At 37.5% G+C, this 19,830-nt stretch overlaps 1 protein-coding gene across 3 annotated transcripts in view; it reads left to right on the plus strand.

Moving 5' to 3' along the window:
- Nucleotides 1-19,255, plus strand: part of LOC149841172 (patatin-like protein 2) — a 35,540-nt gene extending 16,285 nt beyond the window's left edge. The window contains exons 1-7 of one of the 3 annotated variants that reach the window (XM_090004689.1): nucleotides 14,172-14,334; nucleotides 15,229-15,410; nucleotides 15,535-15,721; nucleotides 16,292-16,453; nucleotides 16,567-16,869; nucleotides 18,515-18,687; nucleotides 18,861-19,255. In XM_090004689.1, the coding sequence (XP_089860815.1) occupies nucleotides 14,200-14,334; nucleotides 15,229-15,410; nucleotides 15,535-15,721; nucleotides 16,292-16,453; nucleotides 16,567-16,869; nucleotides 18,515-18,687; nucleotides 18,861-18,945 (1,227 nt within the window). In that variant the 5' untranslated portion in view covers nucleotides 14,172-14,199 and the 3' untranslated portion in view covers nucleotides 18,946-19,255. Of the gene's footprint in view, nucleotides 1-14,171; nucleotides 14,335-15,228; nucleotides 15,411-15,534; nucleotides 15,722-16,291; nucleotides 16,454-16,566; nucleotides 16,870-18,514; nucleotides 18,692-18,860 lie in introns of those variants that run through there. The other 2 variants (XM_090004688.1, XM_090004690.1) reach the window with 2 other exon arrangements.
- The last annotated feature ends 575 nt before the right edge of the window (nucleotides 19,256-19,830 follow it).

Raw genomic sequence — 19,830 nt, forward strand, 5'->3', positions numbered from 1 at the left:
GAACAGTCTTCAATCTATCAAGTCCTCGAGCAGTCTCCACTCGCTGCTAATAAAACTCGTAAGGCTTCCTGCCTTTCTACTTAAAGCATCAACTACTACGTTGGCTTTCTCTGGGTGATATAAAATAGAGAAATCATAATCTTTTAGGAACTCTAACCACCATCTTTGTCTCATGTTCAGGTCCTTTTGCGATAAGATGTATTTGAGGCTTTTATGATCAGATAAGACCTCAAACTGCTCGTCGTATAGGTAATGTCATCAAACCTTAAGTGCAAAGACTATGACAGCAAGCTCCAAGCCGTGAGTTGGGTAATTTCACTCATTCACTTTCATATGCTATAACCTTGTTATGCTGCATTAACATGCATCCCAATCCAGTACCTGATGCGTCGCTATAAAGCCTCTCTGTCCTGACAGCAATATAAGTATGGGGGTTGTAGTAAGCTTCTTCTTAAGCCCTTGGAAGTTCTCTTCGCACTACTGAGTCCAAACAAACTTGATTCCCTTGCGAAGCTGCTTCGTCATCAATGAAGCAATTTTTGAGAAATCCTTAATAAATCATTGGTAGTATCCTACAAGTCCAAGAAAACTACAAATATATGATACACTCTTAGGCTGATTCTAGTCTAAGACCGCATCCACCTAAATCGAAAATAAGATTTAACAGGTCAAAACAAGAATCCAAACAATTTTCTTTAAGCATAGTTGTCTAAGTGTAATACCTTAGTAGGGTCTACTGACACATCATCTTTAGAGATCACGTGACCCAAAAACATGACTTGCTTTAACCAAAATTTGTACTTCAAGAACTTAGCATACAACTGATGATGTAGAAGTGTCTCGAGAATAATCCTCAAATGTTCTCTATGGCCTTTCTCGCTCTTTGAGTAAATCAAGATATCATTTATGAATATGATCACAAAAAAGTCTAGGTAGAGCCGAAAGATCTGATTCATCAAATCAATAAATGTTGTTGGAGCATTGGTTAGCACAAAGGGCATCACCAAGAACTCGTAATGGCCGTATCGCATGTTGAAAGTCGACTTCTACATATCTAACTCCTTGATTTTTAATTGGTGATAACATGATCGAAGATCTATCTTGGAGAAGACCTTGGTATCATGAAGTTGATCGAACAAGTCATCAATCTATGGAAGAGAGTACTTATTCTTTATCATCACCTGATTCAACATGTGATAGTCAATGCACAAGTGCATGACCCATCTTTCTTCTTGACGAACAAGATTGAAGCACTCCAAGGTGAAACATTGGACCGAATAAATTAAGCCCTTGTCCATTAATTCTTGCAACTACCTTTTCAATTCCTCTAACTCTGTTGGGGTCATGCGATAAGAGGCTCTGGATATCGGGGTTGTTCCAAGCACCAACTTTATGACGAAATCGGCCTTTATATCAAGTGATATGCCTGGCAAGTCGTCTAGGAAGACATCTACATACTCATAAACTAAGTCCAAGTCCTCCATTGGGGTCGTGCTAGGATCTATCAAAGATGCACTGGCCAAAAAAGCCTCACAACCCTTTTCCATGCATTGTTGCACCTTCATGGCCGAAATTAGTCATCCATTGCTTTTCTTTTTACGAGCCTTGTACTTAAGTATAGGTTGATCTGGATGAGTGAATCAGATGCGTCACTCTGGACAAATCATACAAGCATAGTGCTCGTACATCCCGTTTATGCTGAGGATGACACCATAGCCCATTATATCCAACAAAATCAGGTTAGCACAGAGGTTCTACCCTGAAACCATAACTTCTACATTGGGTAGATAAGTACAAGTGATAGAGCTATCACTCGATGGTGTGATAACCTTCAAAATATATCCCAGTGGGATCAATGTAATGTCAAGCAAGTTTGCAAATCATGTAGACACAAAGGAGTGTGTAGCGTCAGTGTTAAATAGATCTTTAGTATCAAACTTTATGATAGGAATTGTACATTCGATGACATTTGTATTCTCTTGCAACTCCTCTACAGAAGTCGCATAGACACGACATATGTTTCTCTTTTGTCTTTGTGGATAGGACTATTGGGGTCACTATTGCAGCTGCCCTCGAGGTGTAGATGTCACTTTCTCCTAAGTCGGCTTCTTAAGGCAGTCCTTGATGAAATGCCTCATCTCACCGCATCTGATGTAAGATCCTTTCGCCCTATAGTAGACTCATGGGTGGATCTTTTTGCAATACTGACATACTATAGCAGTCTGTTGTGGTCGAATACCACCCTGATGCACCTTAGCCTTCTTTGCAAGTGGTGCTCTACTAGTTTCAGTGGCAGGTCTAGGAGCTTTGTTTTCATTGCCCTTTGATTTGTCAAACTACTTGGACTGGGTCTTCCTAGAAGACTCTCAGTCATCTTGCAACACGAAAATCATCGTTACTATCTACTTGGGGTTGTCTTGGGACATAAAAGGGTAAAGTTTTTAATTTTTCCACCTGAAGTACGATGGCCATCTCGATGGCCTAGTTGAGATTCTGTAGACGGTTGGTAAGCATTCATGTCCTCTGTCCGTCATGCAGCCCGTGAACATACTTCTTCGCCTAAACCTCGGCAATAATATAGGTATGTGAGCAATATTTCTCCAGGTACTAGACTCGTGTGGTGTATTCTGCCACTTTCATGGAGCCCTGCTGGAGATCCAAGAATTCCTACAACTTGCGATCTTGAGCAAACTATGGGAAATAGGTATCCAAGAACACCTCCAAAAAACTCTTCTTAAGATAGTGTGTGTCGCTCATTCAGTGTGTAGCGGACCTCACGTGTAGTCTCCCACCAACTCTTGGTATCGCCCTGGAGTTGGTAGGTGGCAAAAGTGACCTGCCTCTTAGTAAAAACTTCAAGAATATCGAAGATCTCACTAATAGCACATACCCACTCCTCTACTGTGTTTGGGTCCCCCTTTCGAGTGAAGGCCGGGGGACTCAATTCCATGAAGCGCTTGTAGGATGCTCCATGGATTGTAGTAGCAGGCGGTACTGTAGTGTCATATGGCTGTTGGCCATTGTCATTGCCATTACCTCTGTTACCAGCGAGCTTCTGGCAGGTGGCAATCAAAGTCGCGAGGGCTTCTAAGATGAAGTCCCTCTGGGTTATCCAACCTTGCGGGTTGTCGTGTGGTCATCTATAAGGCATCTAAGTTCTTATTTTACAACAGGTATAAAATATAAGCAATTTCAAGAATATTATTTCTACAATACAACATAAAAACTAACACAAATGGAACATACTTACAACAATAGTGGTTGACTCGATGAGCTTTGAGCTAAACTTTTTTTCTGATACCAAGTTATAACACCCCAATTTTTAAATCCCCAAAAATGGTGATTTTTTTTAAAAATATTTTTACATACTTTAACAAAATAACAACAGGACTAAAACTTGGTGTGTGATTTCTCGTATACATTAATAACCATATAACATTTGAATTGAAAGTAAAATATTCATAAATTAAATTAAATTAATTTTTCATAATTGTCTAAAATTTAATGCAAATGTCCAATTCTCAATTTAATTAAAATATCAGAGTTTGAGCAATTAATATTTCTCTCAAGCCAAAACGTTGGAGGTTTGGAAAATGTATGACTCGATTCCCATCGCATGTAAGTCTACTCACTTCCTGAAAAATATTAAAATTAAATGTGTCAGCCATACAATGTTTCGGTAGAGTAGATATATACTAAACAAGTAAAGCGAAAATACGAAAGCAGAAATTGTATCTAACTTTTCATACACTAAATCAAATTAAATCTAAAATAATTCAACATATATTCCAATAATTCAAGTAAGCATACTATTTGCAAAAATATCAAATATGCATCATTCGTTTCAACTTAAGTAGGTAAAATGCATGTACTTACCAATGCAGAAGCCATTAATATGCATGAGCCAATTCTTATCTTTAATTATATAATGCATGTTATGCCTAGCTAATATGCATACATTTAAGTTTCACTTCTTAGCCCCGTGGATACAAACACAGGCAGACACCTGCATCAGGGCCATGACACAGACAATGTTTTAATACAGGGGTGACTTTAGCCTGGCTGAATACCATTCACCAGTTCTGAATGAGGGACAATAAAAAGGAGAGAGACTCCCAAGACCACCATTCTGATGCATCAGAATTCCACTCATGAGTTTCTTCTCCATACGTTGCAATCTATTGCAGAGGGTTCATCTATCTTCGTGGGTGGGGAGAAACAATCTTTCATACTCAAAATAGAATTCAACGAAAATAGATGTACCGCTTGCCCTCTTTTTACAAGCCCTTACTTTAATGTCACATGTTTAAATTATGCAAGTGTTCGAAGATCAGTTCTTAAACCGGTTCTAAACTTGCGAAATGTCCAACTCTGTCTCACTGTTAAAAAGTTTACAAAAAAATTTTTACTCAATGAACATATCTAAAATTTCCACAGTTTGAAGGAAATTTTGTCAGCTTTCTAAAGCTGTAAACCGTTCATAAAAATTCATTCCTATGAGAAACTTACGAATATTTTACTATAGACCTATATTTTTCTGTTATATCACAGAACTGTGCTTATTCCATAAACAGAGTCCAAAATTTCACAGTAGATGTGAAGTTTGTTCACTTTCCAATACAATAAATCACTCATCAAAACTCTTCCGAACGAGAGTAATACGAGCGATTTACCGATCGAGTGTTAGACTAGAAATACGTAATACCGAGTATATGTATTCGGGTAGGGCCAAAACAGGTCACCCAAATCCATAATTTTGAATTTTTTTGCATGAATTAAATAAAAAAAATATGAAATTCATACTACACTAAACTAGAATAATCTAGAATTAACAAATCTAGTTTTCTCAGCCGTTTGGCCAAACAAACTGACCCGTCTCACATAGGCTTAATTCCTCAGAAATCATTTTAGTAAATTTTATAATATAAGAAATAAATCATGCAATTTTTCTATGAATAAAAAACAAAAAATCATGTACTAATTCCAGAATAATAGTCTGCACATACACTACCATTTATAATTAAATTTTGCATGAACTTAATTAGACATATCATGGTTTTCACTAAAATTACAGATTTTTTTTTTAAGAAACCCGATAAAACCAAATAGATAATATCTAAGGAATTTGGCCATGAAAATCTTTCAAATTTTTACAGAAAGTATTTTGAAATTTTAAAGCTTTATTTTTTGAGAAACTGGTTTTTAGGAAAAATACTATTTCTAAAGGGGTTTTCTCTCAAAAACCCATTATATATCCATTCTTTGATAGACCTAAGTTAAACCCACATGTAAGAGGCATGGTTTAGGGTCTATACTTATAGAAAATTGATGGAATTTGTGCCATGCATTTTGTTTCACAAGTACAACATAGATCCTCTACCTCTTTTGGCAAAATTTGATCCTACGAGCTTGGGTTGTTCTTTTTGCACGAAGTGGCCATTCCACATGACCCATGGCTTTACACACGACCTCCTTAAGCTCCCTTCACGCACGTGGAACCCTCCCTTTCTAAGCCAAGGGTGAAACACCAAATACTTGGTATAAGGAAAGGAGAGAGAAGAGAAAGGAAAATTTGAGAGAGAAAAAAAACTTGAGAAAAATAAAAGGGGATCAAATCGAGGGAGGGGGGGGGGATGAGTCCCTCCTACCTTTTTATAGGCCCTTGATTTGGTCAAGGGTTGGGGTTACTCTAAGCCATTGATCTAATATAGGCTAAGTTTTCAAATCAAAATTTATTTTACTTTTCTTCTTTTTTTTTTTTAATTCTTTTTTTGTATTATTAATTCAAGCATAGTATATAATGTATATACCATATAGATTACATAATATATTTATTGTATTGTAGGTTAAATACATAAGGAAGGGGGTAGGTTGACCCCCATGGGTTGGTCCCCCTTTCCATTTTGAAAACAAATTTCAACTTACTTGCTTGGCTGCCAAGAGACATCATATTCAAAAAATGAGTGTAGCTGAGATGCGTATGCTCAGATGGATGTGTGGAAATACAATAAAAGATAAGATTCAGAACGAGGAGATACGTAAGAAGGTAGGTGTTGCACCCATTGAAAATAAGATGAGAGAGAATCATTTACGGTAGTTTGGACATATTTGGCGAAGGCCTAATGATGCTCCAGTTAGAAGGATGGAGAAATGAGAAAATATATTAGTTAAAAGAGGTCGGGGTAGGCCTAGGAAGACATGGATGGAGGTGATAGGAAAGGATATGAATGATTTGAACCTCACCAAGGACATGGCATTGGATAGAAATGATTGGAGGAGAAGGATTCATGTGGAAGACCCAGAATGATTTTCTTTTTTGGTTCATATCGCCGACCTCAATTGTTTTGGGATGAAGGCGTAGTTGTTGTTGTTGTTGTTGTTGCTTGGCAAGTAAGTTGATTAGGATTTTTTTTCCTTCTTCTTTCCTTGGTCCAGCCCTTGCTAGACCTTTTTAGACTCCTTTAGGTTTGACGCCCCCCTTATAAGGCTTGGTTTTTCGACAAAAAGAAACTTTTGACTTTTATGTTTCTTTTAAAAATTTTGATAGGTTTTAATTTCACTTGTTTTTAAAGTTTTATTTTTTATTATAATTTAAACTTTAAATTAGGATGCCACATAGGATGAGACAACCCACCTATGGATTCCTACCATTTTATCGATTTTGGTTAATTATTTGAAATCCATTTCATGAAATAAAATTATAATTTAATTCAAATTAAATTCAAATGAAATCTTTCATAAATTAAAAATGTAAATTCACATGAAATGTCAATAAATAAAATTTAAGTTAAGTTTGCACCTAATTAAATTCCATTCATAAATTTTGAATTTTCACATAACTAAATTATTTATTTTAATTTTTTTCTTAAGGTTTAATTCAAATTTCTCATAAATTACTTTTTGAAAATTTTGAACTCTATAAGGTCTATGACCCTGGGCGTGTAGGGGTTGTTTCCTCATTTAAATTTTTTCCCTAAGTCCTACAAATCCTCTAATCCAGTACCCATTTAATATTTAAGATTTTATTTTATCACACAATAGGGAAAAGTATAAAAAAAATCATGACAATGCCTCTAAAATTTGCAAATATTACAACTATGGTCCCCAACATCTGTTGATGGGTAATAAGGTGCAGCAGTCCACTTAAAGTGTGCAATCACATTACACATGATCTCAATTTCTAAATTCAGGGTTGAAAAAAAAGAGGCAATCTAGTGATTATACCCAGTACATGGCAATTAGGCACTCGGTCCAATAACTGGATGCCAAGCATTCATTCATTGAGGAATTGTTTGACATTGGGTTGAGTACCTTGCAAAGGTACTCAGCCTCAGCTGAGTATGAGGAAGGAACAAGAGGAATGTGATTGCACACTTTTGGTGTGCTGCTGCACCTGATCACCCTCCATCAGTTGTTGGGCCGCACAACTGAGAGGCTGTATACCAAAGATGAAGTGTGTTCAAGTGCAACAACACACCTAAAGTGTGCATGCAATCACATTGCACCTGATATGCTCTCATTGAGTACTGGATCTGCTCTTGTAAGAAACCCCACCAGTTAACAAAATAAAGCCTAAGACACCCTAGAAAGTTGTTGTGAAGCACCTCAGGTTCAGCTGACTGTGCTTCAAATATTCTATGATTATGCTCCTTCCATACCAGCCACCATGCCTGATACAATCACCCATGCCAAAGCACGCACCACTCCTTCCCTTTTGATTAGGGCAATAAGCCAAAGTTAGATCTCTAGTCCGAGAAACCGCCCTCATTCTTGTTGTACAATTTGACAATACCCAGTGCAGGAGCTTCTGGAAGTAAGAACAATGCCAAAATAAATGATGACCATCTTCTTTTGCTTCCATACACAAATAGCATCTTCTCAGCAGCTGCAGATCACATTTCTTGGTGTTTAGTTGGGTTAGTTCTCTATCTTGTGACACTAAACAAGCAAAAATGGCAGCCCGAGAACTACAGTGCAGGCTAGAGTCGTCGAAAGCATAATCAAGATGCTTCATCTATTGAGAGGCCAGAGCTGCAAAGTTTCCACATATGATGGAAAGAGTTGTGAATCAATAGCAGTAAGTTGAAATTGTTTGTACTTTGGTCATCTTCAGGCAAATTACTTTCTCAGTTTGATAAAAACAGTATGAGCAACACCAATGTTTTTGCTATCCTTAAGGTTGCCAATTTCTCACTGCAGAGGTAGTTGACAGAAGGATCAGTTCCAAGCAGTCAGCATAATTAAATTAGAGTGGTTAGCCTCTTGTGTGGTTGCAAACCTGCCATCTAAATTTTCAAGCCCACAACCTGCCTCATGCATGAGCCTGACATGAAATCAAAGAGCATACAATAGATGAATGTAAGAAAAAAAAAGCGAAGAGGAAAAGAACCACAAGAATCCTGGCATTAGAAAGAGAAAAACCGTATGCTTTTCTTTTGCATGATAAAAGGATGAATATATAATTTAGAAACCACAATGAGGTGCTGAATCGGTCGAGATAGCACAACAACACAAGTTCCTATGAAAAATTTGACATGTCTCATCCAGGCAGTAGCCAATAGGCTTATCTATTGCATTGGTTTCACAAGTTCGGCATACATGTTATTATGGAACATAGCCATTTCGGTTATAACTTACAGAATGAGTACCCAGACCAATGGATTAATGTTGTAAAGGCCTCTGGAACTCGAGATGTGACTGCCTCGAACTTACAGGGAGCTGCACAATGGTCTTCCAGGAAATATAGAAAAAACCTTAGTGATCACAATTCCAAAAGGTTGAAGAGTTGTCTTAGGTCAAGTTATTATGATCAGTATGGATTATGATTTTCAGATGATATCTAGAGAGGGATGTGTAATTCTATTTGTGTAACCATATCTGTATCCTTTCTTAAAAAAAAAAAAACATGTATCCTGAACAGGCGAGACTGCTACACTAATCAGATCAGTATATGGATGTTGGTTTCATTAAGCCAGGTTGAGTTTGTGAAGTTTATTCTGATCGTGATCTTGGTCTTTGTTATTAGGATAGCACTAGTTAGATTAATGTGTGGTGCCTTTCTAGACAAAGTTAAATCGTTGTCACATAAGTTCAAAGCAAATATCTTAGGCTGCCTTCAAAAACCATCAAATATGTTTATTGATTGCCACAAGACTGATATTATTGGTGTGCTTAGTGACACTATTTCAAGTGGATAAAAAAAAGCCTACTAAACTAATTAAGGTCTTAGCACTTGATACATCAACATGTCTTAGAAACTCTTCATATTAATTCAGGAAATTAATAGTCCAATGAGATGAATGTGCATTGCTTTCAGCCACTTATTTCATTTCCATTTCATTTAGACCACCTACTGATCATTTTATTTTGAATATAAATGGATTCCCTACTCAATAGGTGAAACACCCCGATATGGAACCTCAGGAGTTCGAGTTCAGTTGGTATTACTTCCCAGAAGAAAAGAGTACAAAGTTTACACAGAGAAAAATGTAGCAAAAAAACTTTTTATTTTATTCTCATAATCAACTTTCTCTTACAATTGTTCATCATTCATAACAAAAAAAAGCAAATACATTTATTCAATGATAAGGAAAGTAAAATATACCAATGCTCTGCTGAAGAAGGGAAAAGTTGCTCACAAGCTGATTGTTCTAATGCCTGGAACCTACAATTGTAATTAAACAAAAATGGAGGTGAGTATACAACCCAGTAAGAAATAATTATAAGTAAATAAATAATTAACTTACAACTGTAGTGAACTCTAAGCCCCTAGTCTTAGTTTAGTTCTCGACACACCACACATGTTTGTATATTTTAATTACCCTCATTATCATTCTTGAATACTCTTTTTCACACAACTATCATTAGGTTGGCTATACCGGTCATAGTCGTCTATGGGCGTAGCAACCCGGTAGAACACCCCAATTCTACATGTTGGCCAGATAATAAACCATACACTCCCAGTGGTCCCCAGACCACCAGGCACTATAGTGAACCACCACGGGGACCCCACCAGTAGCTAGCCGGGAGGTCAAGCTTTCAATCACGGTATGGTTCATGCTACATCATAACCATGATGGTTATCAACCATCCATGGTCCTCCAGAGTCCCCAAACCAGTGTGAGTGCAACCCTAAGTTATAACTAAGTTCACACATTGAACTATATTCACAAATTCGTAATGCACTCGTTCTCTCACGAGTGATGTTGTGACTGATCACAAAAATCTCATTCTTAATCTCATGATGACCTTATGACCCACACTTCTCTCACTTAGCATGCAATGATGTAGTGTCTCTACATCGTTAAATCACCGGCGGCCCACTCTCCGTGGTGGCTGCACTATGGCCGCGAACCAGGTAGCCCTTGTCACAGGTTGCCACTTCTGGGATTTAAGGGGTCATGCATGCTGATCTCAAAATCTTCATTCATACAATATGAATGAACTAAATGAGACTCTAATCTAAACTTAGTCTCATCACAATGTATGATATTAATGATCAAATAGACATGCAATCACAAACACGATCGCTTTCTATCATGCATGACATATCAAAACTAACATGCATATCACAATAAACATGTATATAAATTAACTCATAATGTCAAGCATAGAATTTATGCATGTCATGGTCTCACTCAAAACTATCATGCTAATCACATAGCATCTATAGCACTACGATAATAAGCAACGTGAAAAAGGTTTATTCACATCTAAAGTTACTTATAACATCCCTTACCTTAATAGTGAATCCTATGCTTTCTCTGAAATCACGCTTCACGAATTCTATCAGTGTGATCTGGTCAAATACACTATTTATATTCTCATTAATACGCAACACTTCTTACCAAAATACCCTTTCCCGAATTTTCTCAAGAAACCTTGATTTTTGTATCACTAATTTGACTGAATTTCATGGACTAATGGGTTCCCCTCTTCAATACGAGTCCAACGCATCAAACCTCACTCGATTATGAGTTTGGAGTGCAAAGATATGTCCATTTTACTGAAATGGATCTCGAGTATCCAAATGGATATCTTGGTACATTTCAGATTTTGGTATCATACAAGACTTCTATACAATCTGATCTATATCCATTTTTTATCTGGATACAACCTAGTCTATTTGGATTCAGATCCATAACTCTTCTAGATCCAGAACAGTCTGATTGGATCCGAACTGGTCTAACTGGATCCATACTATTCTGATTGGATCCAAAATAGTCTGACTGGATCCAGGACAGTTTAACTGGATCTGGACCTGCCTGAATGGATCTAGAATAGTTTGACTGAATCCAGAATAGTCTAACTGGGTCCAGACCTGTTTGACTGGGTCTAGATCCGAGACTGATCCAATCAGAGTCAGACCCGGTTAATCTGGATTTAGGACAGGTCTAGATCGAACTGGGTTCGGACTAATAACTTAGATCCATACCCAAACTAGTTCGGTTCGGATCTTGGTTCAAACTGGTTCGGTTCAGACTCGAGTCGGTCTGAACCGGTTTCACTTGAACCAATTTCACTAGGTTTGGTCTGAACCAGTTCGACCCGAACCGGTTCACCCAACCCATTCAATTTTTTTTCTTTCAACTTGTCTCGGTTCGGTCTGGGTGCGACCCGGACCGACCCGGTTCAGTCTGGGTCACACCCAGGCCGAACCGATCGTCCGGTCACCCCGGACCGACCCGATCCCCCCCGTTAAAACCCTCACAGGGGGCAGAAAAAGGGCATCACCCCCTTTCCATCTCCCGTTCTTCTTACAGAGAGGGGTCGGCTGCCAGAGCCGTCCCTCTCTGTCCATTTCTCCAGCAGGAGGGGTCGGCCATCGACATCGGTCGGCCCCCTCCTCCTCTCTCTCTCTCTCTCTCTCTCTCTCTCTTTGAGTCTTTTCTTCTTTTTTTTTTCATTTTCCTGCAACTCACCGACAGCAATGGATGTCGACCCCCTTTTTGCTCGAAACAAAAAGAAGAATGAAGAAGAAGATGAAGAGGGTGGAGGCTTACCTCGCCGCCGTCGCCGGTAAGTATCTCTCTCTCTCTCTTGATCTCTGTCGATGCAGGGTGCGGAAGGAGGGCCTGCGTGAGGGTTTTTATAACCCTCACGCAGGGTGAGGGGTCGAGGATAAACCTCGCCCCCCTCCCGCGGATTTCGGAGGTGAGGTTTATCCTCACCCCTCTCGAACCTTCGAACGGTTTTCCTAATTGGAAAACTGTTTCCCTTTTTTTTTATGTTTATCCCCTCCGGCAACTTCGCCGGAGGGGTTTTTACAATAGGAACCTGGCATAGATCTGCCTTCTCCAAGCTAAAGGACTACCGGGATGCATAACTCCATTCGTAGCTCGATCCCAAAGCAGATGAGGCCTGAATCAATGATAAGATTAGTACATATTGCAGTTGGCTTTATTAAACTTAATAGAGACATGAAGATTAACATGATCATTATTTAGATGATGTGATTGGGCTGACACTAGATAGACTAGTGTCCATGAATATTCCAATCAAAGTCAGATTTGGACAACTACGTTCAATGCAGACGCGGTTTCTAGTTTCAGATAAGCTTTGACAAACCATCCAATGTGTACTGATTTTGAATATGAACGTGATATTATTGGTGCGCTTAATGCTGTACTCATATATATATCACTGTTGCAAGTGGTCCATCCCTATTATTAATTGTCATATGTGTTTGACTCCTAGGTGTGCTTGTATCTTTACAGTTAACCAAATTAACAGGAAGCCTACCAAGCTAGTCTCAGCACGGGTAAACATGTCTTAGGCATCCTTCTTGACAATCCAGAAAAGGGTCTCTAAGTCTTCTCCAAAGTTGAAGGACTAAGAGAGCTAGGGTTTTGGTCTCAACCCATCTATTTTAAATGCAAATTGCTTCCCCAAGTTAAAAACACATGACTGTCTAGGTCCATGTGAGTTGAATCTGAGTTCAAGTAGGTTAATTCACCCTGTTTGGGCTCAAATTATGAAGTTAAGCCATATGGACATGGGAGTACACATTTTACTAGCATAAACACTACAGCAGTACTATTCAGGACGAGATTTCTACCTAACTTCTAAATTGAAAAAAGAGCTGGATCAAATATGGTGACCATCTCAATCATATCGATCATGCATCTCTACCAATCTTGTACGTGCACTACCATTTGCATAGGCGATTGAATGGTAGTTAAGGCCAAGGGTCAAAAGGAATGTTATGCCTCCCTAAACCGTGTCCAACAAGGGAATGTATATTTTACATAGGTTATTTATTATATAAAGTTTGCCAACCAGGATGCGGTCCTAATTATAATGTCTTCAGTCAATAATGATGGCACTTGAGCCACGACCACTGTTTGTTATACCTAGGGCTAAGAAAACAGAGAGCAACTTGTGGTTTAGCTTGTGTTCGGCTCGTAAAAAGCTCATTTGAATTCGTAAAAATCAGCACAGGAAGCCAAATACAAATGATAGGTGTGTGTGAATTGGCTGCACTTGTAGATGCTTGCAAAGTAGTAATAAATATATTTAATTTACATAGTATAATGTGGAACAAATGGTTGAAGTGTTTGGCTTGTAAGAAATAGGTTTGGATATAAAACCTTACTGCTTTTAGCTTTAAAAAATATAATTTTGTTAAATGAGGCAGCTCAAGCTTGGCTCCATCGGTCTATACAGTTCAAATTTTATGCACTTCAAGCTCTTTCAATCAATGCATTCATTTTCTGTAAACAAGCCAGCTCAAGCTCCGCTTGTCATGTGCTCGAGCTCAGCTCGAGCCACTTGAAGAATAAGGCAAGCTTGAACACCTCAAACTTCACTTGCTCGGCTCGTTTACCATTGCTATCTCAATGAAGAGGGGCCTTCACCTAGGGCTATTGCTATGTAATCAGTACCAGATAGTAAACTCTGTATATTGAAATCTCAACAGAATCTACCTGTTATGAAAGTGCAGAATTTAATAGGTCTAATACCAAAAGAATTCTGGTATAGCTTGGCTGCCCATAGATGTACTAAACGTTCCTATCATGTCATTATAGCAACTAGATCACTAAGTTGTCCTCTTTTATTAAATTCACGGCGGCTATAACTCCGCTATCATCCAAAGAAATGCAGCATGATTTCATTGTGTATATATAGCCATTGCTCCTTACATAATGAATTCAGTCCAGATATACTTCTTGCTATCTTTAGATCTTGTCCACCATAGCGATGGAGGGTGGGTCAGTTGTGCAGATCCAGCCACCAACTTATGGTAACCTCATCACAATTCTCAGTATTGATGGCGGCGGTGTCAGAGGCATTATACCTGGCATAATCCTTGCATTTCTTGAGAAACAACTACAGGTAGGGGAGAAAAGAATCTCACCAACTGGTAATTCTTTGCAGGCAATCCAAAAATCAGTGCATACCTTTAATTCATTAGCCCTTACTTTGTATCTAGTTCATTCTATTAGTAAATAGAACTCTAATGCTTGGAAAAAGTGAACACATGCAACAGCCTGCTATTTCCTTTCATGTAATAACTGCACCAGATCAAGCACATGGATTGATTAGCAGAAAAAGAAAAATAAAACAAAAGAAAAGAGAATGTTCAAAACTTGATATTAATAGAAGTACTAACAGCATGATGATGACTCTGTGTGTGCGTATATATATATATATATATATATATATATATATATATATATATATATATATATATATATATATATATATATATATATATAATCACCTTATTTTCATATTTTTTAGACTTTTTTTTTGTAGATCGGACTTTATAGATGTGATATACACGGTTTGTTTAGCAGAAAATGCATTTTGAATCATGTCACTGTGACATATAAGCAGGTTTTTTAAGGTCTTCAAAAATCAACATCCCACAATATACTAAAATTTTATGACTCAAAAAAACATATTTTTAGATCTAAATAACATAATCCAAGGTTTGATCCTTAGCAAGCAAACTGTGCTGAACACATCGATATGGTTACACTGAGTCGATAAAGCTTGAACCAATGATTTTCATCTCAATAGTACCGTGCCTTATATATATATATATATATATATATATATATATATATATATATATATATATATATATATATATATATATATATATATATATATATATTTGTGTGTGAAGCTTACCACCAAGCTCAGTAGCAACCATCTATTATTATTATTATTGTTGTTGTTGTTGTTTTCTCTTACTATTGGTGTGAATAACATATATTGTAGGAGTTGGATGGACCAGAAGCAAGGATAGCAGATTACTTTGATATTATAGCAGGGACAAGCACAGGAGGTATAGTGACAGCCATGTTAACTACACCAGATGAAAGAAAACGCCCACTGTTTGCTGCTAAAGATATTGTGCCCTTCTATCTTGAGAACTGCCCTAAAATCTTCCCCCAGCCAAGGTGATCACCCTACTCTATTCAGTTTTTCTTTTCTTTTCTTTTTTCCATTATATTCATTTGTATTTTGCTTTAAGTAGTTTTAAATTTACATTGACAAACGTTCTTCTTATTATTTTGGTCTCAGAGGTCGATTTGCTTTATTAATTAAGATGTATAGGGCAATCAGAGGGCCAAAATATAGCGGCAAGAATATACATAGGATTATAAAGGAAAAACTCGGGAAAAGGAGACTGCAGGAAACACTGACGAATGTGGTTATTCCTACTTTCGACATTAAGTTACTCCAGCCTGTTGTGTTCTCCACATATGAGGTCTCTCTTCAACTGCCTTTTCTTATCATCTTGTATTCTTCATATTCTTCTTACTTTGGTTTTTCATAACGTGTTCGTGTGTGATTTTACTTTTGTGCTGTACTTAACTTCATGAGAACATTTTATGTTGTTCAAACTTGGAAAGCGCTACCCGTATATATATATATATATATATATATATATATATATATATATATATATATATATAAGAGAGAGAAGAAGGGGGATGGTCCATCCACCTGTCCTTCAAAATCTGCGTCCTCAGAGAGATTGTTTTTGGTAAATCCGATCTCCATGCTTGAAGAAAACCTACAAATAGTCTCTTGGATCAATCTCTTTTTGACGTGTAGGTTGGATTCTGAAATTTCTGAAATTTTATACGTTATAAAATCCTGCCTACACATCATAAAGCTTTGATCTAAAAGTCCATTTATAGGTTTGAGGCTCTAGCACTTGCACTAGTTTTCTTGTAATATAGAGAACTGTAACACTTGCAACTTCTCTGTGCTAACTTATGAACACAAGAGTTGGAATTTTTTCTCTTTATGGTGCTTATGCTTATTCATGCAGGTGAAAAACAATCTCTCTGAGGACGCCCTCCTCTCTGACATATGCATCAGCACATCTGCAGCACCAACTTATCTCCCTGCTCATTACTTTGAAACAAAAGACTCTGAAGGGAGAGTCAAACGCTACGATCTCGCAGATGGTGGAGTGGCAGCTAACAATCCTGTAATAATTTCCAACTTTTTAACAATTCTGAGAACTTTTTGCTGTTAAAAGAAAAATAGATTCCAAAGATTAATCTCAAAAAGATATAGCTCCATCTGTTTTTGTTTTCAAAGGCTTTGTTGGCTATTGGGGATATCACTAAAGAGGTTTTCAGTGGCAACCCGGACTTCCTCCCAATTAAGCCCATGGATTATGGTAGGTTTCTGGTCATCTCTCTGGGGACAGGTTCATCAAAAAGAGAAGAAAAATATAGTGCAAAGGCAGTGAAGAAGTGGGGTGTCATAGATTGGCTCTATAACCATGGGGGCGTTCCCCTCGTTGATGTGTTCACTCAAGCCAGTGCAGACATGGTAGACCTCCACATTTCTGTAGTTTTCCAAGCTCTTCGATCAGAACAAAACTATCTAAGAATTCAGGTGAGATATCTTATGTAATAAAAAGGAATACACACACATGCATATTTTGTTGTACAAATTCCCACCAATATATATATATACATGTTGGTGGGAACTTGCAAAATAAAATCTGCAAAATGCATGTAGAGAGTGTATGAGAGAGAGCAGCATTCAACTAATTTAAATAACTAAATTACCTTCAAAAGCAATGGAATTTTTTTAAATACAAAATTACTTCTTTTCATGAACAAAGAAATCATTTTTACTTTTCAAAATCAAAGACTTTTTCCTTTTACTACAAAGTAAAAGACGTTGTACCCGCTGCCAAGGGCGATGTTCATTTGGTTGGGGCATGAACAACACTAAGCTGAAGGGGCAGTACGAAACCCACATGTGCCTGTCCCTTGCTGCTAGATCGAAGCTGTGTAATTCTTGTTAGGCAAAGGGGCCTAAGGTTTTTACACCAATGAGCTTGCGAGCGAGCGAGTTTGTTTTTTCCAGTTATATAAAAAAAAGGCAATCTACTCTTGGATTTATCATACATTTTAAAATTTCAGTTACTTTTAAGTGTTTTTATTATTTCAATAAGTTAAAAAATAATTAAAATTAATATTAAAATTACATATATGTATATATAAGAAAACTGGTAGCTGCCTACCAGTTTTTTAGCCTACCTCCAGTCTACCACCAGCGAATATGTATTTTCGGGTTGTTTTTTGCAAATCTGACCCTGTAGATGTATTCAGTATGCTCGATTTGCTAGAAAATGATACTTACATCATGTTTTTTTGATAAAAAATATGATCTTTTAAATCATTGAATATTTATAAAAATTGTAGACCATTGATTTTTAAATCTTATTAAAACCTACCTGTGTTGAAATAAATTGATCTAAGAGTTGATTCCTATAAAATCAATTTTGTAGATCACATCTGCATAATTAGATTTAAAAAAATAGAAGAAAACCCTTTAAAAGCTCAGTAAGCTGGTGGTAGATTAGAAAAGTGGTAGGCAGCCATCACTTTATATATATATATATATATATATATATATATATATATATATATATATATATAGAGAGAGAGAGAGAGAGAGAGAGAGAGAGAGAGAGAGAGACCATAGTTACCCGGAAGCTTGGCTATATGAGAAAGCTCACTTTTCCAAAATGAGGGGAAGCTTTGGAAAACCTGTTTCAAAAACACATTTTCCTTTAGGAGGAAGGAGGAAGCTCGCTTTTTTAGAAATGAGAAGAAGCTTTGGAAAACCCGCTTCAGAAATATGAGAAACACATTTCCCTTTACGGGAAAGTCAGCTTCCATCGTGTTTCCCAAATAGATTATCCCCCTGCTTTCTAAACATTTCCCTATCACTGGTTTCCCCTCACTTTGTACTTTTTCCAATATTGAAAAGTGAGAATTTCTTTATAATAAGCTTGTTTGTTTATCCTATATCATTTGCTTCCATTTGCACTTCATATTGCTTTCTATGCATTTTATTTTCGTTTCTCATGCACTTGGTTGTTTCATGACCATATTGTTCCTGCTTCATACCACTCTTTAGCACTCACTTCCCTACTTCCGCTTCATGCATCACTTCTTGTATCCGTATACACACTTATTATACTGTAATAACCATTGCCATTTTTTTCTAATATGATGTGATACAGAACGATAGGTTGACTGGGACTCTAGCTTCTGTGGACACAGCAACTGAGGAAAACCTTTCGAATCTTGTGAAGGTAGGAGAACAACTATTGAAAAGTCCCGTTTCCAGGGTGAACCTGGAGACAGGTTTCTTTGAACCTGTTGATGAAGGCACCAATGAAGAAGCCCTCATCAGGTAAGACACTGCAGAAACTTCAGATGACTCGGGTTAATTTGAGCCACAAATGAGTTAATTTCTCATTCAATACGTGTGGAGCAGATCAAATTTATAAGTTAAGAGAAACCAAGTTTGAGTATCCTGGATATCGATTTTGAGTTTTTTTTCCTTGGGTGCTTTACTCTTTGCAGGTTTGCTAAGTTGTTATCAGAGGAAAGGAATCTTCGTCTCCAAAGATCACCAAACACTCGCTCAATGCATATCAAGCACAACTAGCTCTGAAAACGATACTATTACCCTCGTGCAGTCTCAGTGGACCACAGATTTTTTTTCTTTCTTTCTTAGTTTGAGAATGATATTCTTGATGGAAGGAATAGGATTACAATAACGTTTGTAGGTGGCCAAAGCTGTGGTAGATGTAGCTACCTGTCCACATCGTGAAAATGTGATAACTACAATGATTTGTAATATTGCTCTGAGTGGGGCCTGAAAAGGAACCAAGGTTGAACGTATCATGGGCAGTAAAGGTTCGCAAAAGCGCATTGTCGAGGGAACAATCTCCAATAATACGCAAACATTTGGATTACCATGTATGATAAAGTGATGAAATAAAGGCATTTGGATTTCTTTCTTATCAATATATATATATAGAGAGAGAGAGAGAGAGAGAGAGAATTTCAGAGTTGAACCCAAAAAGAACAAAAGCAGAAAAACAGAAACAAGCAACAAAAAAAATGGCTCATGCAGGAGCTGCAAAACCAATACAGTCCGGACGGAGCAGAGCGACAGCCAGAGGAAACGTTAGATCGAAAAGATGAACACGCAGAATCGTGTAAACGTCCACTAGGATTTTTTGAGCAAGATGATTAATGTTAACCGAAGATTCCCGAAAAAAGGCATTGTTGCGTGCCATCCAAATGAACCACCAAGTGGTAAACAACCATGACCTCCAGATTAACCACCACTGCTTACTGCGCTGAAGGCAGACTAGACCCAACATGAGGTCTAGCGCAAAGAACTTCTCCATAACCAGGACCTCCGGGTGCCTCCATGTCCTACGAAAGATCTCCACAAAGATAGGGCAAGACCAGAAGAGGTGGAACGAAGATTCTTTAGCAGCATGACAAAACACACACCAGCTCGGAAGCTGAAAGCCCCACC

Source organism: Nuphar pumila, chromosome 4, assembly GCF_984573655.1.
Source record: "Nuphar pumila chromosome 4, dmNupPumi1.hap1.1, whole genome shotgun sequence".
NCBI classification, from domain to species: Eukaryota; Viridiplantae; Streptophyta; class Magnoliopsida; order Nymphaeales; family Nymphaeaceae; genus Nuphar; species Nuphar pumila.